At 41.2% G+C, this 23,692-nt stretch overlaps 1 protein-coding gene across 1 annotated transcript in view; it reads right to left on the minus strand.

Annotated features, from left to right (window-relative positions):
• Window positions 1–23,692, minus strand: part of HMCN1 (hemicentin 1) — a 206,988-nt gene that overhangs the window by 1,469 nt on the left and 181,827 nt on the right. The window contains exons 89-106 of the mRNA XM_059822131.1: window positions 23,339–23,509; window positions 22,051–22,221; window positions 20,634–20,804; window positions 19,864–20,034; window positions 18,188–18,358; window positions 17,579–17,728; window positions 17,112–17,249; window positions 16,661–16,782; window positions 14,896–15,133; window positions 13,073–13,135; window positions 11,490–11,609; window positions 11,106–11,240; window positions 10,517–10,630; window positions 10,071–10,196; window positions 9,131–9,259; window positions 4,681–5,031; window positions 1,818–1,937; window positions 1,043–1,169 (exon numbers count right to left, since the gene is read on the minus strand). Coding sequence (XP_059678114.1) covers window positions 1,043–1,169; window positions 1,818–1,937; window positions 4,681–5,031; window positions 9,131–9,259; window positions 10,071–10,196; window positions 10,517–10,630; window positions 11,106–11,240; window positions 11,490–11,609; window positions 13,073–13,135; window positions 14,896–15,133; window positions 16,661–16,782; window positions 17,112–17,249; window positions 17,579–17,728; window positions 18,188–18,358; window positions 19,864–20,034; window positions 20,634–20,804; window positions 22,051–22,221; window positions 23,339–23,509 — 2,788 coding nt within the window. The remainder of the gene's footprint in view (window positions 1–1,042; window positions 1,170–1,817; window positions 1,938–4,680; window positions 5,032–9,130; window positions 9,260–10,070; window positions 10,197–10,516; window positions 10,631–11,105; window positions 11,241–11,489; window positions 11,610–13,072; window positions 13,136–14,895; window positions 15,134–16,660; window positions 16,783–17,111; window positions 17,250–17,578; window positions 17,729–18,187; window positions 18,359–19,863; window positions 20,035–20,633; window positions 20,805–22,050; window positions 22,222–23,338; window positions 23,510–23,692) is intronic.

Here is a 23,692-nt window from a genome sequence, read left to right on the forward strand (position 1 = left end):
TAAGTACTGCAATAGGTCTTAAAGGATAAATTCCTCCCCTGTTTACCCTGTTGTGTAATTTAAATTTCTCTATGAAGACAATATGCTCATGTACTCTTTAAAAGTTGCAGCCCAGTTTAATGTCCCACTTTCCCTCAACAGGATCATCTCAGAAAGTGCCAAGAGGTAATGTAAAGATAGATACCGAATACAATATTTGTCATTGAAGTCAATGGTATATGTTTTAGTGACCTTGCTCTTAAAACATTAGAGTTGGAAAGGCTGGTTTAAAATGTACCGAGCAGCTCCATCTGAGGTGTCTCTGTGTTAGACCATAAAATAAAGAATTTGGAACGAAGAAGGGCAAAGTAAATTTTACTTCTATTAATCAAAAGTCAAAATAGGAGATACCTGTTAGCTCTGCTTGTCAGTACTAACAGGGGCCAAAGAACATTATCCATTTCAACTTAAGTGGCATTCCTGTTCAGCTAGATCACAAAAGATGGTTTCTGACTATGAAACAAGCTATTTCTTGAGTATATTAAAAGAATAAAAGAAATTAATATGGTTTTTCCGGAACAGGGAAATAGAGTAACTTAAAAATAACAAAACTTACCGTGAACTGTAGCATTATTTTCATGACCAAAAGAATATTTTAAATGCTTTGAAATTGATGGCAAGTTAGGCCTTTAGAGAACTCAGAAAACTTAGATGCAAAGGCAGCCCCCTAAGTGACAAATGAATGACACTGCATCAGCAGAAAGACTCGTAGTGTGCTGCCTGCCGGCGTTCCTATAGTAAAGGAACGTTCTGGTGCTTTTTCCTTTTGAACTAATAGTAAAAGGCTACACGGATACCGAGAGCCTGCCTGCGGCCACTGCTTTATGGTTCTGCTGCAGGGGAAACACAGAATACTGCTGCTTGAGAAACTGATGATCATTTACCTTTACCTTTTGCTAGCGTGAGCTTTAACTGGTCAAACTGAGATAAAGTTTCTTCTGACAAACACAGATTAAGGATCCGAGCTTGAGGTGGGTGAAAAGGGGCTGAAAATAAAACGTACCCAGAAAGAGGCTCTCGCTGATAGTTTGGTGGACAAGGTGTGTCTATGCACTGGTAGCTTCCTCTCATGTTGAAACACATCTGATTTGATCCGCAATTAATGTGCTGTTCAAGGCACTCATCAATATCTGAATGTAGAAAACATGCAAATGATCAATTGCTGGTAGAAGAAATTAAGGGTTAAAAACGAGCTGGGTCAGTAGAGGTGGAGCAGAGTGCAGCGTGTATCTCTGCACACAGTGAGACCTTTCAGAATGCAGTCTGGCTGTTTGAGACGCTGGAGCCAGGGGTTCCAATAACGTGCATTTATTATTGTTGGCATTTTATGACTGTGCAGGATGGCGTGTTGTGCTAGAGCCACCCTACAGCCACGATCCAACATAAACCATAGTTGTCTTGTCAACAGGGATTAATTAGTTCATTTTTACGGGGTTTTTTTTGTGGATCAGAAAATCTGACGGTACCTTTTTTTGACAGAGGCGGGTTAAGGAATATATTTAGTTTGACCCTAGAGCTGCTGTCTGCTTCCCTAGAGTTCAATGTGTAACATAAGGTCACATGGGGAAACTTCAGAGAATAAGAAGCTGCAATTCTCTAATTTGCTGGTGGTTTATGACACGTTAAAATGTGAAATATAAAAACGTCTGAAACTTGAAATTTTGAATGCCGAATCTCGTATAGCAAATTCAAAGAGGTGGCTCATACATGTATTGAACATCATTTGCATCTTATTTATTTACAAATGTATTTCTGAACACTCAAAGAGATCTCCGTACCTTGACAGGTTTTGCCGTTGGGCGTAAGGCGATAACCAGATGGACAAGTACACTGGTAACTTCCTACGGTGTTTCTGCATTCATGCTGACAGGTACCTCTGGTTTCACATTCATCTATGTCTGTGGAAAGAACCATGAACACGTACACATCAGGATTATTCAAACCTGGTATTGAACTGAGGTATTTTTTGTCCTATTTCTATACAGGCGTATGGACAGCGTTGGTGGAATTTGTGTGGATCTTGTTTTCTGATGGGGTTGAATGTCTAAAACTGGCAAGTCCTTTCACATCTTACCTGTGCCATTCCTTAAAACTTCATCATAATTAAAGTCCTCACCTCTTTTGATGGCAGCCATAATACGTATTCTAGCTGGAGACACCAGTCCTGATACAGAGTTCTGGGAAGAAAGGGGGACGTGCCATCTGGATAAATCGATGAGGTTACGTAAAAACAGTCTTGCCCCAAAAAGCAAGCTGAGCTGCCTGATGGTAAGGTTTTAGGCAATATGGTTAGGAAATGCCCAGATTAGTTATCTCGTCAGAGGAAGCCTTGACATTGGGGGAGTTGTTCTTACAGTTAATCCCTCCTCAGGCAAAGCTGTTTCCCTTCCAAACTGATCTTCCTCGTGCCGTGGGGATGAATTAAGCTTAGTATCTGGGAAGACTATCCATAAATGCTCTTTTTTTTTTTTTTAAAGTCCCTCTCAAATATAGAAGTACCAGACTGCTTTATGTAAAATTTTCAAAGCTGACTAGTGTGATTTAGACACAGATCATATGTATTTATAATTCCTTTTGAAACCTCTGCCTAATTCAGGAGAGCAATAGAGATCCTACTCAAGTTAGTCTCGTGCAAGAGTTAAAAGACCTGCGTGATTAAAACAGTGGAAGGAAGGTCTTTGCTTCCCCTCCCTTTGTCTGATGTACAGGGGTTGCATTAGATAAAAATGCAAACACAGAAGAGACACAGATGTGACTGTAGAAATTTAGTCTGTTGTTACCAGATCCTGACAGTTGGCTATTGAAAGAACTTTCTTCAAAAAAAAGCATAATTGGGGTGTATTTTTCATATTAAACAGTAACATTTAAATTTAGATGTTTATTCCAATGAAACAGAAGTACAATAATACTAACTAATTCAAACTGGAAGCTGGGGTGAAGCTCAGAGATTTTAGCTTAACCCTTTCATCAGCGGTAGCTATATTCCTAGGTCTTTAATTAAACTGCTATACCCAGAACAAGCTGCACGTGTACGACTACTGAAATGTCTTTATAATGTCTGCCTATCTATCATTCTTAAAGTATATGTGTATTTTTCAACATTATATATTGCTACAGAATTCTAGCAATAATTCTGGTTGCTAACTGTATTTATCCTGGAAGAATATTGTGCCTCCTATGAAGTGCCGCTGGCATGTATACTGGGTTGAGGCACATAGCTCACACACCACAAACTGCTATGTTAAATGCACTGGGACAAGCTCTGGTAAAGCCTAGACTGCAGCATCCTTAGTCCTGAACTCAGCAGTATTATCACCACAAAATAACTGAGGTTTTTTTTTTCTTAAGATACTCAAAATGTGAGTTGGCAAAATCTGGCTTGAGAAGCGTATTTCAGAAGGTGAAATAATTTTATATCCGCATCTGTCCTTTCTGTAAGGCACCAGGTCTGGTGATCCCTCCTGACAGCGGCTGCGAGCCCTGGCTGACGGCGCGGCGGTGGCCCCTCTCCTGCCCAGGTCTGGTTGGCTTTCCGGGGCCGGGAGGGGAACGTGCTCCAGGGAGGCTGGGCCTGAGCCCCCATTTTCTGGCTCTAGACCAGCAATTGCAGAGGGTCTAGATCCACAGGCACCAACTACTGCCACAGGAGAAGAACCTGACATTTCTAACTTTGGAGCAGTAGCGTGGGGTTGTGGTTTCTTTAACTTCTCAGTTTCTTCACGTTTAGTGCAGATCAGTCAATGAGCAGTACAGGCTGCTGTTCATTTTGACTTTCACGAGGAGCTGAATTGAATTTTCAGCACTTGTGAAAATAGCAGCATTTCACTGAAAAACCTCAGAAAAGCTCACAAAGTAAGGAGGAAGCGAGCTAAATGCTCGATAGTTAAAGGTGCCAAATACCTTTGTTTCCTGTTGGTCTTAGAGGGTGCTCTGAGGCTTTGCACCTCTCTAAAAAAAAAAAAATAATCAAAACTGGGGCAGATCTTGCTGGTTACTGTAACTACCCTGCTCTCCTCATCACGGAAAAAGAAATGGCAGTGCTGTCATTGTCACAGCTTATGACAAACTCCCTATTTACTTATAATCAGTCTCTCTACACTCAGTGAAATACATTGCAACCCGCTGTATATCGTACCTACAGATAATTTAAAAACTTGTGCTTATATTGCCAGTATGGCAGTGACTAACCGTCCTGCAGCAGTGCTGGCATTGGCCCTAGTATGCTCAATTCTAAAATCTTTATTCAAAACCTTTTTGAACCAGATTATTACTACCGTCCGCAGGAGTCTGGCATAAGCAACATCCCCAGGACTGGTCTGGGTCTACCGGTGTTTTTTGAGGTGGGAGAAAATTCACAAAGGTAAGCTACCCTAATCAGAAGAAAGAGAGTAACGGAGGGAAATAATTTGCAAACGCACAATAAGCAGCATAATTAAAACAAGAGGTTACAAGGAGGAGGTTTGAAAACATTTTTGCTACAACATGCTCAGGAGACAAGAACATGCAGAACTCTGAGTATTTATCAGGGTAATATGAAAAAAATCCACAGCAGCATAACCATCAGCCCCTGGTATATATGAAACAGTAACCTAAGAATAAGGACCAAAACAAGAGAATTGCACAGATATGACTGACATTTACCTACACATCTGTAATTTCTTGCCTCATAGCCTTCAGGACAAGTTTCTCTAATGTTCCTTCTAGTCCTGGAGAAAGGTATTCTGCTGTTCCTATACTCTGAGAAGGAGCTGTAGAGATTTGAGGAGTGCCTGTAATATTGTTGAGGTTGATAGTTGTCTCTCACAGGGGAGAATTGAGCATAGTTATAGCTATTGTAATAGGCACCGTAATTTGGCAATCTCTCCAATCCAGCGCAAGATTTCCCATCACCTAATAAATGTTGTCCAGGTGGACAGATACACTTGAAGCTGCCGGGGGTGTTGGTGCATTGAAATGCACAGGGTTTAGGCACTTGTTCACATTCATTAATGTCTGCTCATGTGACATGATCCAGAGCAACAAACCATGTGGAAAGGAGAAAAAACAAACAAACAACAACAGGTAACTATATGTATATATACATATATACTTATCTCAGTCTGTGGAACAAACTGAAGACATAAAAGTGAGATCTTGAAGGCAGTAAAATATGGAGAACACATTGCCAGGTAGGCAGGTTATTCTGCCCTGTACAGTAATATACTTTTATTCTTCCTGTAAGGCTACTTGTCACATAAGGCTGTGCTCCCGCAGGACAAGGACTCTGCCGAAGGTCTTGCCTCGAGTGTTACTGGAGGTAAGGTGTGGCTATAGAATGGGGGTCCCAGTCCGTTCCCCCGCTTTTGCAGAAGCAGGGCTGCGTGATAGCCTGAGAGCTGCCGGCTGTGGTCCCCGCTGGGTACCAGAAAAGATGCACTCTGAGAAATAAGTGGCCCTTAGGACTCACGCTGTTCATTGTTTCAGCCTAAGCTCTTCACTACTACTTCAGTAATTACTTTTTTTCTTAAGTGCTCCACAGAGGAGTGGGAGAAGCTGTCGGGCCCTCCTTTGAAGGAGGATACTTAACACGGAGCATTCTTGAGAAGTACAGCGTTAGAAATTCATTCAAGCTGGCACGGAGGGAAGCTCGAAAAGCTCCGATACGGTTATTGTATTATGCGTCAGGGGAAAAAATCGGGTCTCGAGGACGTGTCATAAGGCTGCATGGGAAGAACGTCGGGTATGTTCTAACCTTTGACGTTGTTATGGGTCATTCCAGCTATGAAAGGGTGGAGACTTACTTAATTGTATTTTTTAATTGTACAAAAGCAAATTAATATTTACCATTATTTTTGTTTTCCTAAGGAATGCTTTTTTTTAAAAGTTCAGTTTCCCTTTAAATTGTAATCCAAAGTAATTTGACCAACCCTAGCAGTAAATACCCATCCTTAAATCAAAACAGAGCGGTGAGCATACAAAGTATGGCAAGGGTTTAAGGATATAACATGATGAGTGTCCTTCACTCAAAATAAAATAAATACGAGTGTTCTTGCATACTGTAGGAGCAGGCCTTCCCCCCACAGTCTCTCTGGCACTACCAGAAAGAAATTTTCTAAAATTTTCATCAAGTTGCTTCAGGTCCAGCTGAAAATTTGACATACGTGGTACTCTCCTTCAAACTTACGGTCATTCTTTACTAGAAGAAGACAAAAATCTTCTAGTTCCAAACAGAAATGGGCAACTCCGCAATGGCCAGAAATAAATAACCTGATATTAACATACATAACAACATACTGATAAATGACATATATTATAAACTATTTTTTACTAGAATTTAAAGATTATCTTAATGGTGACTCAGTAAGGGTTTAATTATTTCGTATTAGTGGAAAGCGTGTATTCTTTATTATTGTAAAAATGCCACTGAGCTAGTGTTGTTACAGTTTCATTTTGGTCCCCTCTGAGCATAGTTTGTAACCCTCCAAGACAAAAATGCATGATAACAGTATTTAAAAAGTAATACTGTTCAGAAACATAATAAAAATGCAATCTAATATTCTACTAAGTGTTTAATATTTTATATATTTTAAAGAATTTTGGAGGCTATTAATAATCAAATGTTTTAAGAGCTGGAAATCCGGGAGTAATTATTGCAGAGTATTACAGTATTTTCCAATTGTTATTTTGCAAACACGTAACTGAAACTTTATATATTAATTGAAATATTGTTAGGGTAATATTGTCAGGTGTTACAAACAAGAGAACTTCACTTTTAATATGGCAACTAATATGAATTTTAAGTTTATTAATTTTATTATGTGCTTAAGATGCAAAATTTATTACTCGTATGTGTAAAAGAATACTGAAACTCATCATTTCTTTATCGCTCAACTTAATTGCAGAGTTTTACATTCTTCACCTGCATAAAATAAACAAGAGGGTTTTGCACTAACATCTTTACAACAACCAGTGTCCTTGGAACAAGTTGTGGATAAGCAATAGAAAACTATCATGGAAATAATGAAAGAAAACAGGTGAAAATTCCAGCAATTTCTTTTGTAGGAGCAGCCCGTGCAACACAAGCAAAATTGAATGCAGCAAGCCGCTTGCATTTGTATCGCAGCCATCCCTGTGAGAAGTGATTGCTGACTGACTGGTAAGCCTAAGTCTCCTCTGGACAGCGTACCTTTGATTACACACCATAAATATTAAATATTTACAAGAACAAGGTGAAATGACCTTGAAACTAAACCAGTGACATTTTCAGGCTTTAATTTGAAGAACAATATTTGATTTTAAACTCTAGATAGCCTTGCACGTGTTTTATGCAAAAATGCTTTGTAACAACTTTTGATAATGCCCTTCCATCTATGATCTGGCATGTTGAGATCCAACACAGTTTGCAGAAATACTGTAATTCAGTGAAACGGGCATGCATATCTCTATGCGTGTCGTGGTGACAAATGAGCATCTTACCCCCATCCAACAGACAGGGAATTATGAGACCAAGGACTTTACCCAGGGTAAAAGCGGCACAGGTAGGAACAAAGTTCAATTCTTCTATTGCAGCCTGGGGTCTTTACTTACTTTTCAACTCTTCCCTATGCTCACTGGAAACATTAACAATAAAAACTGGGTTTTATTAACACGTGAACTAGTATCTTTGATGAATCTATATTTTAAATACATTTTTAAGCAGATAAAAATTCAGAGGTGCATAAAGGTCACACTTTAATTTAAGAGGGAGCTTTCAGTGGTCCTTGGTCAGAAGCCAGCTTTAGGGCAGCTGCTAGTGTTTTGTGAAAAATCTGTAGTCCTAGACTTTATCTAGCTTACTACTGTCAGAAATTTAAATGGTTTTAATACAGGTTAAGGAGTCTGGGACTGATTTTATTTCAGTAGAGAGGCAGCTGGTGGAAGTAATGTCTTGGTCTACAGCCAAACAGTTTCTTACTGCAATTTAATCTCTTTTAAAAAGAAAAACATTCCTGGCTTTTGGTAGTCCAAAATCTTAGGTTGTTTAAAAAGAAAAGAAAAAAAATCCTATTCTCCAAAGCAGCTATTTATCACTGAGAAAAGCTAATCTTGGAGAAGTCATCATGGAAGAATGCTTCTCCGATATGGTACATGACAGCAACTGAAACCAACTTCACTCAGTGTCATATACCACCATTCATAAATCATTATTATCAGGGTGGATCAGCTATTATATTTTAAATATTCCACATAAATACAGCAAGGGTGACTTGAAATGATCCTAGTGCTGTCCTGAGGTCTGTGAAATGCCAGGGGAAGTGTTTTACGCACTTGCACTGACACCATATATGGAACTCTCTAGCTCTCGACGTTACAGCTACGAGAGCATCCTTCAAATGCTGTGCATGTGTGCGTGGGAGAAAGCTCTGCACATTTTAACGCCAAAAGCTTCAACATAGATAGCACAGGGGAGTAACTACATGGTCAGCATTCCTGTGACTGCCAGGAATCCTCCTTCCCTGCTGTGATCCACCCAGAGCAGAAAGGGGAGCGTTGAGTGATAAATGCATAACAGCTTCCTCCGCTCCACCCATATGGGGAACATCCTTCGCAATTCTAGTGGGTGGGTAAAAGTGTGTTTGTGCTGTTCGCTTGCAGAGGTGAGTTCTGGGTGTATCATGCCTCTTGCAACACATGTCCTTTGCGTGTTCTCTTTTAGGGGAATCCACATCACTCCCTGCTTGACTGCCTTCAGGTGTGAATCAATGCAGCCCAGGGCATAGCCAGGCACATTTCACTGTCCCATCAACTAACAACTGACCTGATTTTTATAAACGAAGCCTCTTGTGGAGTGGTAGCTTGCCACATCCATCCACTAGTGCTCCGAGACCCTTGTACTCTTTTTCTTTTCAAAGTGTAGATCTATAACAATCTCTGTTTTGAATGATTTTGTTTTGACTATTTGTTTTGAATGGGATGCTTTGTTTTAGATAGGTAATTTTGAACTTCAGAGCAAATTTGTCTATATATAGCATAGTCTTCAAATGGGATAGCATTGCTGGTTATGTTACAGCAGAAAGTCCAGCCAAAAGCAGCAGCAGAAAATATGCGATACTAATGTGACTGGACAGCTTACCCACGCAAGGTCTTCCAACTCCCTGGGACCGATATCCTCTTGGACACACACAGCGGTAACTTCCTCGTGTGTTCTCACAAATCTGGTTATAGCGGCACTGGTGGGTTCCATCCCGGCATTCATCGATGTCTGCAAGCAACAAGGCAAGGGGAAGTAGTCAGATTTTTCTTGAACGTTCTTTCAGCTTTAAACTACTTAAACTTCTTAACGTAGAAGGAATGCAGTTAAGCCACAGGTGAATTTGGCCCTTTAGATAGAGTTGGCCTCTGAACCTACACTTTTCTTACCTGCTGCCATCATTAGGCATCACTCTGTAACAGTTTGTGTTACAAATCACAATGTGTTTCCCAATCTGAAAGCAGATTTTGAGCAGATACACAGATACATTTTTCAACCATATTGCATTTACACACACTTTTCCCATTAATTTTCAAAACTTTTCATTGAGGTTTCCAGTGTGATCACCTACTCTCCAAAGAGACTTAATCCATATTCTTGTCACATCCCATTAGGAAAATGTGGTAGTATATGTGACATCAGTTATGTTTAAAAGCAGCTGTGATAAGTGCAAGGACCTATGATCTCAATTCAGAGCTCCTGGACAAACTTTTAAGAAAGCATTCACGCAAAACATTTCAGTCAATGAACAATTTCTAGATTCCAAGGTGACAACACAGAAGAGATGCTGAGGAAAACCTTACTGCTCGGTCTTAAAAGCAATGGAAAACTAGAAGTGGCAAGGATAAATCTATTCTTTAATACCAATTACAAAAAAGTTAAATAGGTGTGTTCCCGTAAGTGAAGAAAAGTTGGTGCCTTAATATGTGCAAATCTTAATAACTGGAGATGAACTACCTCAAGATTCTTTTTTTTTTTTTTTAAATTAATCCTTGTTCTTGTGCTTACCATCGTTGTACAGTACATTAACACTTCTACTCACCAACACAAGTTCCATTTTCTGTTTTGGTCATTCCACTGGGACACAGGTCAATGCACTTATAGCCACCACGGGTGTTTTTGCAGAGCTGATCAGGCCTGCATACATTCTGCCTGCACTCGTTTACGTCTTATTTAGGAAAAAAAAAGGAAGAATGGAAATGAACTCGCTTCCTTATGCTCAATTCCTAAAGAGCAGAATAATCCAGCTGTAATTACACTGTGTACATGCATTTGAACGTCTTTCATGTGCATTTATCTGTCAGCCCAATTCCCACTTCCCTGGCTTTTAGTATGGCTTTACAAATAAATTCAGAAACACATACTAAGGATATCATCCATAGTAGGATTTTCATTCATAAAAGTTTCCGATGACAAATATAGCAGCAAATAAATGTTGACTTATGTCCATTGAAAAGAGGGAATGAACATTCAAAAATTCATTCATACCCATGCATTTTCTGCCCTTTAGCTGGTATCCTGGATCACAACCACAGTGGAAACTTCCTATAGTATTGAAGCAACGCTGATGGCAGGAGTTGGACTCTTGACACTCATTAACATCTGTTGAACAATACAAATCCTTGAGACCATAGCTGTGAATCGCCTTGTCGGCATTTATACCTGAACAGTGTTTTTGCTTGAGCCGACGTTCTGGACTCTCCTTGGAGCTCTAGTTACTACACTATTGAGGTACGTTCAGAAATGTTTTCTTCTCTCACTTCTTTGTAAAAGAAAATGCACGTGGGACACAAAAGCAAGAACGTTAGGCTATTCCCTGATAGGATTTTAAATTTATTTCTAAAGATGGAAAAAGCAAAAGGTTTCAAAAAAAGAAAAAAAACACCAACCCAAAAAAACCCCAGAACAAAACACCAAACCACAACAATCAAACCCCAAAACCCCACAACCTTAATAATGAAAATTTATAGACGCTGTATTTGGAGATGCATCTTTTAAAAAGTTACTTTCAGTTGTGTGAAAGACAGCATTCTCAGTTTATGGAAGTGAACACCAAAACCCAAAGACCTCTCCATACCTTGGCAGCTAAATCCATCCGCTGTCCTCCTAAAGCCGTTCCCACATCTAACCACGCAGCGGTAGGCACCAATGATGTTTTCACAGTCCTGGCCAGCACGGCAGGTATGTCCGCCTAACGCACACTCATCAATATCTATAATTAAAAACAAGCTCTAAAGCTCACTATGTGAAAATGAAAGACAGATTAAGCAGTGTCTTGAGCACGATCAACTACGAAATACTTGATTGCAAATATATTCAGATAGGAAATAATTAGAATAACACCAATAAATTATATTCTTGTAATGAGAAAGTGGCCCAGCCCAAATAGAACATTTCCCTAGCGATTTAAGTGCCATGGGGCTTTTTGTATCCAACCTGCCCCTGGCAATACTTCTCTCACCCTGACACGTTCTACCATCCGCAGAGATAGTGAGGCCTTTCGGGCAGGAGCAGTAGTAAGATCCCATGGCGTTATGGCAGGTATGGGAACAAGGATTTCGCACAGCACATTCATCTTCATCTGGAACAAGGAAATGTTTGAAAAACCAGTCAGACTTCACAAGACTGTACAAGAAACTACACCGAACAAACCCTTCCTAAGATGTCTATGTCTGGTAAAGCCCACAGGCAAAACTAGAACTAGAACGGAAATGGTTCAGCTGTGCGTTCTCTGCTCTTTTTTTTACAGTTACCAAACCTACACTAACACGGCTGGCTGGAATCCTGCGGTGGCTCTGCAGGACTGGGTCACTACTGTGGTGATGAATGTTGGATACAATCTTTTCCAGAGAGTTTCTTTACAACAGAACAGATGGGTTTCAGTGTTAGACTTAAGGCTTCCTAGATCCACGTGCAAAGATCATGACGTGTTCCATATTAAAGTTTTAGAACTCATTTTGTTTTACAGATGATACTGCAAGTAGAAAACTGTTTTAACGACCTGATTTTCAGTTTTCCTGGTTTAAAACCTTTTGGATGGCGTAGTGTTTGTTTCTTTTCTAATTTCCTTAATTTATAAGCTTTCGAGGGGCAATGAAATAAGTCCACAAAAGCATATCACATGATTGTTCCCCAAAACAAATGTGACTCAGTCCTCTAGAGGAGACAGCTGAAATGCTCATAACCTCCTTTTCACCTCCATCCCCCAAGCAGGAACTCATGGGCTCTTGTCTAGGTTGCCAACACTTGTCCTTCCCTCCACACAGATCACCTCAGTGCTTCATTGCTTCGCAGGCTCAGCAGATACTGTGGCTCAATGTCCCCCAGTCGTATCTGAGGTACTGATGAAGAGCCGTCTGGGCACTGCTTATATTCTAGGTGAGTACAGAAGTGACGTCTTCATCTGCTTTTGAATCCACACCCTTTTTTATCGATGGTAACTTACACTTTCTGAAGTATGATGTACTGAATGCTTTGAAATTCTAGATAAAGGTGATGTAGATTCTGGTGGTTGCATACTGCCTCCAGCTCTGGGGCCCCCAGCAGAGAAAAGACATGGACCTCTTAGAGCAGATCCAGAGGAGGCCACAAAAATGGTCAGAGGACTGGAACAGCTCTGCTATGGAGAAAGGCTGAGAGACTTGGGGTTGCTCAGCCTGGGAGGAGAGGGCTCTGGGGAGACCTTATTGCTGCCTTTCAATATATAAAGGGGATTATAAGAAAGATGGAGAGAGGCTTTTTACCAGGGCCCCGACAAGGGGTAACAATTCTAAACTAAAAGAGGGTAGATTTAGATTGGCAATACAGAATAGATTTTTTACAATGAGGGTGGTGAGGCGCCGGCACAGTCGCCCAGAGAAGCTGTGGATGCCCCATTCCTGGAAGAGTTCAAAACCAGGTTGGACGGGCCTTTGAGCAACCTGGTCTAGTGGAAGGTGTCCCTGCCCACGGCAGCGGGGTGGAACTGGATGATCTTTAAGGTCCCTTCCAACCCAAACCATTCTATGAGTCTGTGGTTACACACCACCCTTGTCACATCATTACCTGAGCAGTAAGGCCCAGTTGAGTCCAAAGCAAACCCAGCAGGGCATTGATTGCTACGATCTCCTGTATGGTAAAGGAAGCACATGTTATTTGTGGATAAAAATATGTCCTTTTTATTACTTTCTTAAAACCCTTTAACATTAAGAATTGGAGCCCAGCTATTTATAAAAGATTTATTATTCTTGGATGCTAAAATAGAAACTTTTAAAATCCAGACTTCAGTGGTTTTTCTACTTGGGCACTAAAAAGCACTAGACTAGTACAGGGGTTTTACTGTTTTGAAAAACATAAAACCGGTGTGTGTGTGTGGGGGTTCCCTCAGAGTGACTGCAAGTTGCATCCCAGCCTAATAACATCCTGCAAAGTTCCTCCATAAAGTTTGCATTATTAAAAGAATGAAGAGCATTCTGTTGCACTTCACGTAAAAGGAGGGGAATAAACCCAAACCAAACAAATCACCATGTCATAGGTTGTGGGAAGTAACTGTAGAAGAACAGACGTGTGTACTATGAACTCTGGTAGAGACTGCTCAAAGACCACATGTATTTTGCTGCTTGAAAATGGATTCAATAAATAAGAAATTTTTTTAAAAATCAGTACATTAATTGTTGGAGGAAATAAATGCAAGTTTTGTAAAGGCTTGGCCAGATTTATGCATAGGCATAACTCGATCTGGATACTTCCTTTTATCAGACCTCTTAAAACAGAAAAAAATTATCTTATTTGGCTTTCAAAGTGCACAATGAGTTCATAGTCTGACAAGTGGGAAAAATCATTATTTTACTTCATTTAGCAGGTTGTTGAAAAGACTGAGATAGGCAATCCCACCGTTTCATTTACTTTTAAACCTGAGTTATTTCATTTGAAAGACGATGTTAAGCCTTACGATGTAAAAAAAGCCCAAATAGCGTTTTAAAAGATGAAAGGACATTTTGCTAACCAATTGTGACTTCTCAAAGGAAAACCTGCTTACACAAATACACGCCCTATTCCTTAAGATCACTTCAGTAAAAGGTTCATAAAAGCCAGCAGTTAGTAATGCTAAGACACAGTACAAGAGATGATGGAGCTACTAGCTTGCCACCTCTGTGTTGGGATTCACCAGATTTACAGACCGTACGTAAGCATGTGTCTACACAGTGCTGCGTAACTGTGCACCATTCACACCTGGCCTTAAAAAATTATATCCATAAAGTACCAGTGAAGTTTTCAAGCTGCAGCTCAGCATCGTATTTTCTGTATATGCCAAGTAATTCCAGAGGACCTCAATCTGAGGAATGACTTAAGACATTTTACTCATTTTAGTGCTGAATTTTGAATGTTCTTCCACCTCGTTACTACCTTACTTACATTTAGGTGGGTTTTGCTGCGAGAAGGAAATGAAATACACAATCCTTTTTCTTAATAGCTACGCAAAACCAAACCCAAACATAAAAACCCACCAACGCTCGACCCCACACAAAAGCGACAGTAATTTCATTTTAGAGACTGAAAGGTACATGCAAGGAAATGAAGAAATAGTTTAGGTTGACTGTCTGAAGCTACTGGTGATGCTATTAGCAGTGTCAGCAAATGCAGACGTACATCATCGATGAGAACTACAGGTGAAGAGTAAGTGCCAACTGCAACAGCTTTTACATATTAGCCTATGGGTGTATGAACAAGGCACGTAGGTCCCAGCATCTACAGTAAAGTTACCCAAGTTTCACAGCATTTCCTCTTTCAAGGCCGTAACCAGCTTTTGAGAATACAGGTAATGAATCCTAGGAAGACAGGATATTATTTTTCCATTGTTTTATTTTTGTGAAAGATTAGAACAATACCTTTTGCAATGGAAGCGTGGATTTTAAAAGCCACAGTTTCTTCCAGTGGGTTGTACTCTGTTGTAATAGAGGAAGCGTGGAGTGTTTCCACCAAGAAAGGCATCTTTCCCTTAGTGTAATCATAGGTGATAGTGTGGTTCCATGTATAGGGAACACTAACTCCATCGATAGTGAAGAGACGAGTGGAATGGGCATACAGTTGCCCTGGGCCGGTTTGAATATAGTCTTCTGTGTAATCCTGAAACAGCAAGATTCGGGCACCAGCCACTGAGTACAGGCAACACCACTGTGGTCTTCGTGTTTTAAAGTGGTGTGAGATGTATTCTGAGAAAGCCTTTTTTAACAGCTGAACAAATTGTATTTCACACAACACATGCCTTTTTTTACTCTTGACTCTTAACAGCATCTGGCATATTTCTTTAAATAAGAAACAGGCTGTGGTACTGAGGATCCTGATGATGGGGGCCACAGCAGAGCATTTTCAAAAAAACCTGAAAATGATCTTATTGCTCAATAACAATCTGTTTGGGTCTAAATTTTTTTTTTTTTTTTTTTGTATTCTAAGTCAGATGCTGACAACATGTGCTAAATATATAATCAGTAGAGAAAAATTCTGCCACTGAAAAAAAGGTATAAATATTGGACATGCTACATATTGCAGCGTATCAAAATATCGAGAACTTCATCTGTATTTATTGTACTGTGGGATTAATATATTAAAACATTTTCACTGGTTACCTACCAGTAACTAATTACCACCTTTATAGAAACAACTTTAAAGAATGTTCTTTCTTTTACAGAAAAACCAATTATCAAGCACCTGGTTTTAAACCAAAACTTTAATACCACGTATTTTATTAAGCAAAATGTTTTTCTTGTCTTACACTAAACCAAAAAGATAGAAAAACGGTTCCTTTGAACTCCATCCTTCTCTCAGGAGTACAAGGTCAGTGACAGAAGCTATCTCACTAGGAGCAGTAGAGAATATCTCCTAGAAACAATAGGCAGAGCAATTCAGTAGCGAGATTATAAGCTCTTGCCATACGATCACGCGAGCTGCCCTCTCTAATCACTCCTGGAAAAGTTCATAGAGAAGTGTCAGTTAAAAAAGCAAATTCTGTAAAATATTTCAGATGAAGTGCATAATAGGACTGTTTGCCATTATCGGTATCTCCACAAGACAAAGTTTTGATGCTATAGCAGAGAAAGGAGCACATCATTAACAGCATCACGACAGCGCGCATGGTAATAACACCTAAAATACCCTGTGACATAATCTGATTCAGAATCTGTTAACCCCCTGTCTTTGCAACACTGTCAGCCACAGGAATGTTTCTCTGCCACACTACGCATAGTTGTAGCTGCAAATAAATCATCAGTAATATTCAGAAGTTTTTGCAAGGTGCCATGGTATAAAAGAGCTGGTGTCATCCTCAGGGAAGCCACAAAGTCAGACAGGTTTAAGATGCACCTTCATAGCTCAGTCGCAAGCACCACCTGACATGCCTGCCTGTGATAGCTAGCTCCAAAGACACTTCTCCGTACTCCCTTCGAACATCTAAAAATCTCGAGTGACCAACACTACTTTCCTGATGGCAACTTTTTGTTTTCAAAGGCAACGTTAACATCTGTCACTTAAACCAGGCGCAAAATAACTTACATACAGTAAAACAGTTTTCAGGACTTAGTGTCTGCTGCTTTAATATAGACGAGAGGGGAAGTATGTATTGATGAGAGAAGGGGGTGGTATCTCGAGCAGCTTTACCTTCACGCTAACATCAGCTACTGACTGGAGCTGCAGCAAGTGGCCACTCACAACAACATCCAGCAGCAAGGCTCCGTCTGAATCCAGGCCCCGGGCAACATGAGTCATTCGCAGAATCTCACCTATGAATTTTAAGAGCGCACTGGTTTATTAAACATCCTAACCAGAGACTCATGTTAGCCACACAGTAACTGAATTGGGATCCCTTGACCAGTTGTTTTATACTCAGATGTTTATAAGGCCTACCATGCCTGTAATAAAAACATCACGTGTTTCAAATTACAGCTCGAAAAGCTGTATTTAAGCCTCAGAAAGCCACAGTCATTCAGAAAATACTGGTGTAAGCACAAGACTCAAAATTCAGCAACAGTTATGTGCTACTTTTTAAGAAATGCAGTATCTATCAACCTTACTGGAAACAGAAAGAGATGGTATATCACAGGTAACTAACCAGTTGCAAACTCCACTTGAGTTTCTCTCTTGAAGACCGCATCAGTGAGTGTAAAGCCATTCATTGCTTCTCCAATTTCTTTTGCAGTTGTCCAATAAACTGGGCTGAGTATAGAAACAAGCTCTCGCATCGCTGGACCTGAAAGAAATGCGACATAACATTTGAGAGCTTTTTTCCTAACATCACACGACCCACATCAGTAGGAGTTGAATAGGAAGACCTAAAACTAGTGTAACCCTTAAGATTTAAACCAGAAAAAAATGCATATTGGTGTATTCAGAGGAATCATTTTACAAATATTAATGTACTAGAAGTAAATATTGATGATTCCCTTTTCCTCTATGTCTTTAAAAAGTTTAGATCAGTTTCTTCAGTGACACTTAATGAAATGAAGTGGTGAAAACTGACGTTGCACAAATTCAGCCTGGCTCAAGGAAAAAGGTGATAAAAAGTAATAAAAAGCCTACCAAGGCTCCGAGGGACGTTTGTAATCTTCGCTTGTATTACTCTAGTTCCAGAGTCAGGGCTGTCTGTTACCGTGGCATTCAGGAAAGCAATTCCAAATTCAATATCATTAATGTTTCCAATGACGCTGCCTTTGGCACGTGAAGGCCCACCTGCACAGGGGAGGGAAGGGAGGAGGGAAGAAAAAAGGCCCGTGTGAAAACTCTGCTGTCTGATATTTTGGAGGAGAGAAAATTCAGAAATATCCTTCAGCGTTTTAAGAAGTAAGGCTATTTCTGCGTATATACCTACATTATTTGCAAAAGCAAAGCTCCCAACCTGCAAATAACAGGTTGCTGTACATATGTGGTCTGAGATATATGCACAATGACATGGGAATCGCCATACGCACTCACCCCTGTCTGAAAAGCAATAATCGTTTAACAGCATGCTCTAGTGCTATGTAACAGGTTAACAAAAAATGTATCCAGCTGAAGTTGCAGGGGAGATTTAAGCCAAAGAAATTAAATTACTTGGTCAACTGGCCAAGACACGGGAGAGTACCCGTCAAATCAGGAGTGCCGCAGGCTCCCACCATATCGTCATTGAGTGCAGGCAGTAAGTTAACTCACCAGGACATGCTTGGGTATTACACCTGGATATTTGGGAGGAGTCTCCAGGACAAGGACGTCCACGATTTAACGGGGCTGGATTGCTGCACAGGCGTATTCGGGTCTGCTCTCCTCCTCCGCAAGAAGCAGAGCATTGGCTCCACGTTTGCCACTGCCCCCAGTTTCCATCCACTGAAGAAAGAAAGAATGAAGAAAGCGACTTTTCATTTTAAATGTTTCAGGCCGCATCAGTGATGCTTTTGTGTCATTCCTTCTTGATGGAACCAATGTGATAGAGAAAAGAAATAGCTAAAAGGATGACAAAAACACCTTAATGGGCAGGCGTGAACGCTTCTCCTTTTCTTTTCTACAAAGAAAATACCTGAGATTGCATGGGTATAAAACCAATGGAAACCAAACAACCCATGAATCTCGCAAATAAAGAACACATGTTCTGTCTATCCAAACACTCACAAGAGTCAGTTAGATTTGGCTTGAAGTACACACGTGCAGGAGTCTGCACAGCCTCCTCTTGGTAGCACGGCCTCGATAGCAACAGACGATACAAGGGGAACATGACTGTACACTGTGTGAACACACTGTCTGGAAATGCCTGAGCCGACATGACATTTGCCCAAAACTGGCGACGGTAAGAGGAAAGTAACAATGAAAAAAGTTTGCTCAAGACAACCATTAGCCAAAATAACAGTAACGAGGGAACTGAAAAGTACAAAGCAGCATGAAAATTTGTGATTGGGGAGGACAAACCCAAGCAAGAGGAGGGTAAACAAGGAACAACCAGACTGGGTTTGACACCGCAACCTCCAATCGAGACCTAACGGAGAATCGTCCTCACACGCCACGAGCTGCTGGTGTCCAGCCAGTGGGGGCTGATGGTATGGGGGGCAACTAGCAGAGGCCCACACCTCGGGAGTGCGGACGCGGCCTCATCGGGGGCTTCGTCACCAGTCTGTGGGTCAGCAGGGTGTTGGATGCGGCACAGGTACGCATGAAGTTGGAGCTCCTGCATCTCCCACAGGAGGAGGGCGTGTCAAGGGGTGCGCATAGAGGAGGGATTTAATAATTTTTTTCATTATTATGTCAGAAATAATAATAATAATAAAACATCATCATCCTCCCATTCTGGGATGAGTTATAGAAAGGTGTTTAGAAATTTCTAAGTGTTTAGTAAGTCTCTAGCACTGTGGTTTATCTCTTGTATCGCTGATAGTGATCCTGAATGTGTAAGCTCACTGATTGCCCCTTAGTTATGTATTGTCAAAAAAAAATCAATTAACTGCTTTGCCTGTCGTTTTATTTCAAGCATTTGAGCTGAGCATTCTTCCCTGCTCCTGGAATACATTATGAGAGTTCACTGGGGGCCTCATAAACTGTATTTACCATAAAAACTAAGTAGAATTGCTAGGCGTAGGAGAGATTTTCATATGCTATTTCCTGTTTTGAATTATTCCACCGCATTTTGGGAAAATCTAACATGTGAAGGGGGAAATCCTTGTAAGGTGACAGTCATTTAAAGAAAAAAGTGAGAGTGGATTATTAGCTCCTATGAAATTGTACGTAGTTACAGGAATGTTCTACATTCCTTTCATCATATGAAAATCTCACATATGTTATGTATACCCTGAAGTCTTCCAGGGAAAGCTGCATTTAATTTCTCTGTTAGTCTGAGCACTCACCAGGGCACAGTTCAGTGCTGCATCTCTGGATCTGCACGTCAGCCCCTCCACATGCCCTTCCACCGCTGGCAGGGCGAGGATTGTCACAGGTCCGGTATCGCCTCATCTGGCCTCCGTTGCACGTTCGGCTACAAGTTCCCCAGCTACTCCATGGGCCCCAGTTGCCATGAACTGTAAAAATGAGTCAGTTTTTATCTGTCTTCCTCTTAATAACAGATACTTAAAACCAGACAGTCAAGCTAGGAAAATATTCCCATTGGAGAGTGACTTTTTAATACATTTTCCCAAAATAAAAATAAAACCCCCAGACAATTAAAGATCTAAGAAAGTTATCTTGTCCAGCATTCAGCAATTTCTCAGCGTATATTAACCAGCTCCAGAACGTCGTCGTTCGTAGGAAAGTACGCAACACATATTATTAACCAAATGAGTCGCTGCACTCTACTGTGAGATACAGCGAGATTCACTTTGCAGTACTTTCTGACTGGACGGTTGTAACTTTAGAGAGGTGCGTGACCTCTGACAGTCCGGCAGGACCTTATGGACCAGCTGTTACCGGTGTGCGCTCCTAACCGTTCGTGTTTAAAATGTCCCAGTCGTGCTGACTGATGAAGAGACGCTTTCACTCTTGCCAGGCAGCTAATACCACTTGTCTGTGTTCAGACCCCCCCAATTTTTGCAGGAATGTGTGGTTTGTGCAGAGCTCCCTTCCTCTCGTGCGTACATAGAAACCCAGTAAGTGGATAAGCAGCCTGACCTGAAGAACTTACTCGGACAAGGATCGCTATTGCAAAAATCAATTTGTATGTCGTTTCCTTCACATTTGTGACCCCCAAACTGTGGGGCTGGGTCTGAGCAGTGGCGCGTTCTCTGCCTGCTGCCTCCTCCACAGGACACGGTGCAGGCACTCCAGCTGCTCCACGTGGCCCACTTCCCGTCCACTGGTGAGAAAGGCATAGCATGGTACAGTTACCGTCTCTGACGTTAGAAATATCGAAGTAAATCAGTGCTACATCAGGGTATAACCGACCGTAGGATGTTACTGACTCTCTTTCTAGAACATCTCGGCTACATAGAGATTTCTACATAGGGATTTTCAGGAGTGAAAGCTGGAGAAAGGCATGACCTATCTCTTAAATGACCTGTAAGCCTGACCAGAATCGTGGTCAGGGATCACTCGGTCCTCAAGCTCAGTCACTCTCACATTTCTAGGTATCTGTACGCAAGTCAAACCATATACAAAGTAGTCCCGGAATTACCACACTGGGCAGATGGCCGGTACGAGTGCCATCCCAAAAACCCAGTCTTCACTTCCTCTGGTTGCAGCTGCACTGCCTGAAGGTGCAGCCATCACCAATTTCTCCCCCCTCCTTTCTAACCAACCTTTGATTTACTGGCTCAGCTGTTTACAGGAGTTATTACTACATTATCTCACATGAGCCAGGTCTAAGCAGTTGAGTAGCAGGGTCTCTGATTTCCCAAAGTGTGGTGACACAAACTGTTACGGGTACATCTGTGTGAGCACTTGAATTGGTGGCTGAGAAGAGGATGGTTAGTCACAAACCAGCTGTAAGCAACAGCATCCTCACCAGCAGCACATCGAGCTGGACAGACGTGCATCATCGAGCCCTCAGTTCCTCAACTACCACAAGGTCAGTTCTCTCTTCTACCAGTTGATAGTTACAGTGGGGACTCAGTGTAGGATCTGGCATGTGCAAAATGGAGCATGAAGCCAGAAGGATCTAGTCTGAACTGCTGCACATTCGTTATCCCTGCGCTCAGCCAAATACAGAGGTTGTATTTCAAAAATGTGACTTCTCCTATCCAGTCATGAAAGACTCAGTGAAACGTGGAAGAAAAGGATAAATGAGTAACAGAACCTAGGAAAATTTTAAAAAAAGAAATGTTTAGGAAACCTGTAATTTAACTGCCAAGGATTTAAAATGCTGCTTTGGCACAGTGGCAGGGTAAAGGAAGAGAGACAAGGATAGGAGAAGAAATCCCATCGGTTAGCTCTATGGAGGGATGCTAAAGACAGTGACAGGGGCCAGCGAAAACAAAAGGCTTGAATGGCATTTTTTCCAGGGACTACACTTTTAGAACTGGAAAGCTTTCTATATAAATTAAGTAGCATTTGGAAAGGAAATGACAAGTTTGTCATTGTTCTCTGTGTCCGACGCATCTTACCTGGGCAGCGCCTCTTGTTGCAAACCTGCATCTGTGCATCAGACCCCTCGCAGTACGAGCCGTCGTGTGAAGGAGGAGGGTTATTGCAGAGCCTCAGTCGCGTCTGAGTACCTTTCCCGCAAGTCTCGCTGCAAGGACCCCACGGCAGCCATGAGCTCCACTCGCCATCAACTGCGAAGGCAGCACAGCTATAGAACTGTTTAAACTATACAGCTGCTTTAACGTGAAATTACAGCTCCACAGCCTAAGGCAAAAAAGCTATGTTGTTTAATATCAATAAATGAAATATCCTGAATAAGCCCTTGAAAAAAACCCTTCGCCTTGAGCAACAGCTGAAACGGATCAACAGTTTGCAAAAGAGAGACTTACTTCTTTCCTTTTCGCTTTCTGAATACATCACTTCACCTCACTATGATCTTGGAACAACAGAACTGAACGCTTGCTCAAACCTGGTGTTTTCAGCCGCTACCTGGCTCTGACTGTCCTGCGCGAGGCTGAAGGTCTCGGCAAGGGAAGGGGCGCGCTAGCTACAAGCTGGCACGCAGCTTCAGTGGCTACCAGTAAGCAGGAGCCAGAACTGATTTTGTTGCCAAGATCCTGAGAAATGAATCTCAGGCTGCTGGATGAACATTTGGCATCGTGGTGGTAGCAGAAGCAGGGAAGAAGGGAAAAAGCAATACAATTAAAATGGTATAGAAGGAAACACGCCAGCAGTGAAGGGTTATGAATAAACTACAACCTGTCAAACGCGGGAAGTACTACCAAGACAGGAAGGAAACCTGAACATTCAGCTAGTTAGGAGAAAGACGTGGCTGAAAATTAAAACAACAAAGGAAAATGATGTCTTCAATTATTAACTACCATGTTTTACATGGCTTTTTAATAGCTGGTGGTTTGCTTTTGGTGTTTTGGGGGGTTTGTTTGTTTGTTTGTTTTGCCATTTTAACTGGCTTTGCAGAATAGGTTTAGAGTAGCGGGTTTTACTCTGTGAGAACATGGGTAACAAGTACTGGAAAACATCAAAATACAAAAGTAACATTTTTGTTGGGAAAAAGAAAAAAGAGAAATTGCTGAGCATGTTCCTTGCACTTACTTTTGTGACTTCTGTTTCCAAGAACTAGTGCCATTCAATAAATTACAAGCAATTTTAAAACAAAAAAAACTGTGAGCTTAATTCTTTTTTAATTTAGTAATTTGAAACAAGCTGAGAGAATTTGAGTTTGGAGAAAAAAAGAAACCTATATGGGAAGCCCGTTGTGCAATTAATTTGAAACCACCCTTCTCTTACCTGGGCAAGGCCTGATATTACACATGACTGAATCCACAGCACTGCCATCGCAGGGCTTCCCGCCGTGCCGAGTTGGTGGGTTACTGCAGGTTCTGGTCCTGGTCCTGTTACCTTGTCCGCAGCTCTTTGAGCACTCCTCCCATCGCCCCCACTCCGACCAGTTGCCATCCACTAAGAAACAGAAAACCCCAGAGTTTTAATTAAAAAATATTTTTGCCGTATTTATTGAAATTTCCTCTTCCTTTCCACATAAGTCAAAATGAATTACAACTTCTTTGAAAAATTAATCTGGTTGTGAAGCTCCGTGGTGATAACGGTTCACTGTTAGGGCACTTCACATAAGGCACATTAAAA

Source organism: Gavia stellata, chromosome 10 (assembly GCF_030936135.1).
Source record: "Gavia stellata isolate bGavSte3 chromosome 10, bGavSte3.hap2, whole genome shotgun sequence".
In the NCBI taxonomy this organism is placed as follows: Eukaryota; Metazoa; Chordata; class Aves; order Gaviiformes; family Gaviidae; genus Gavia; species Gavia stellata.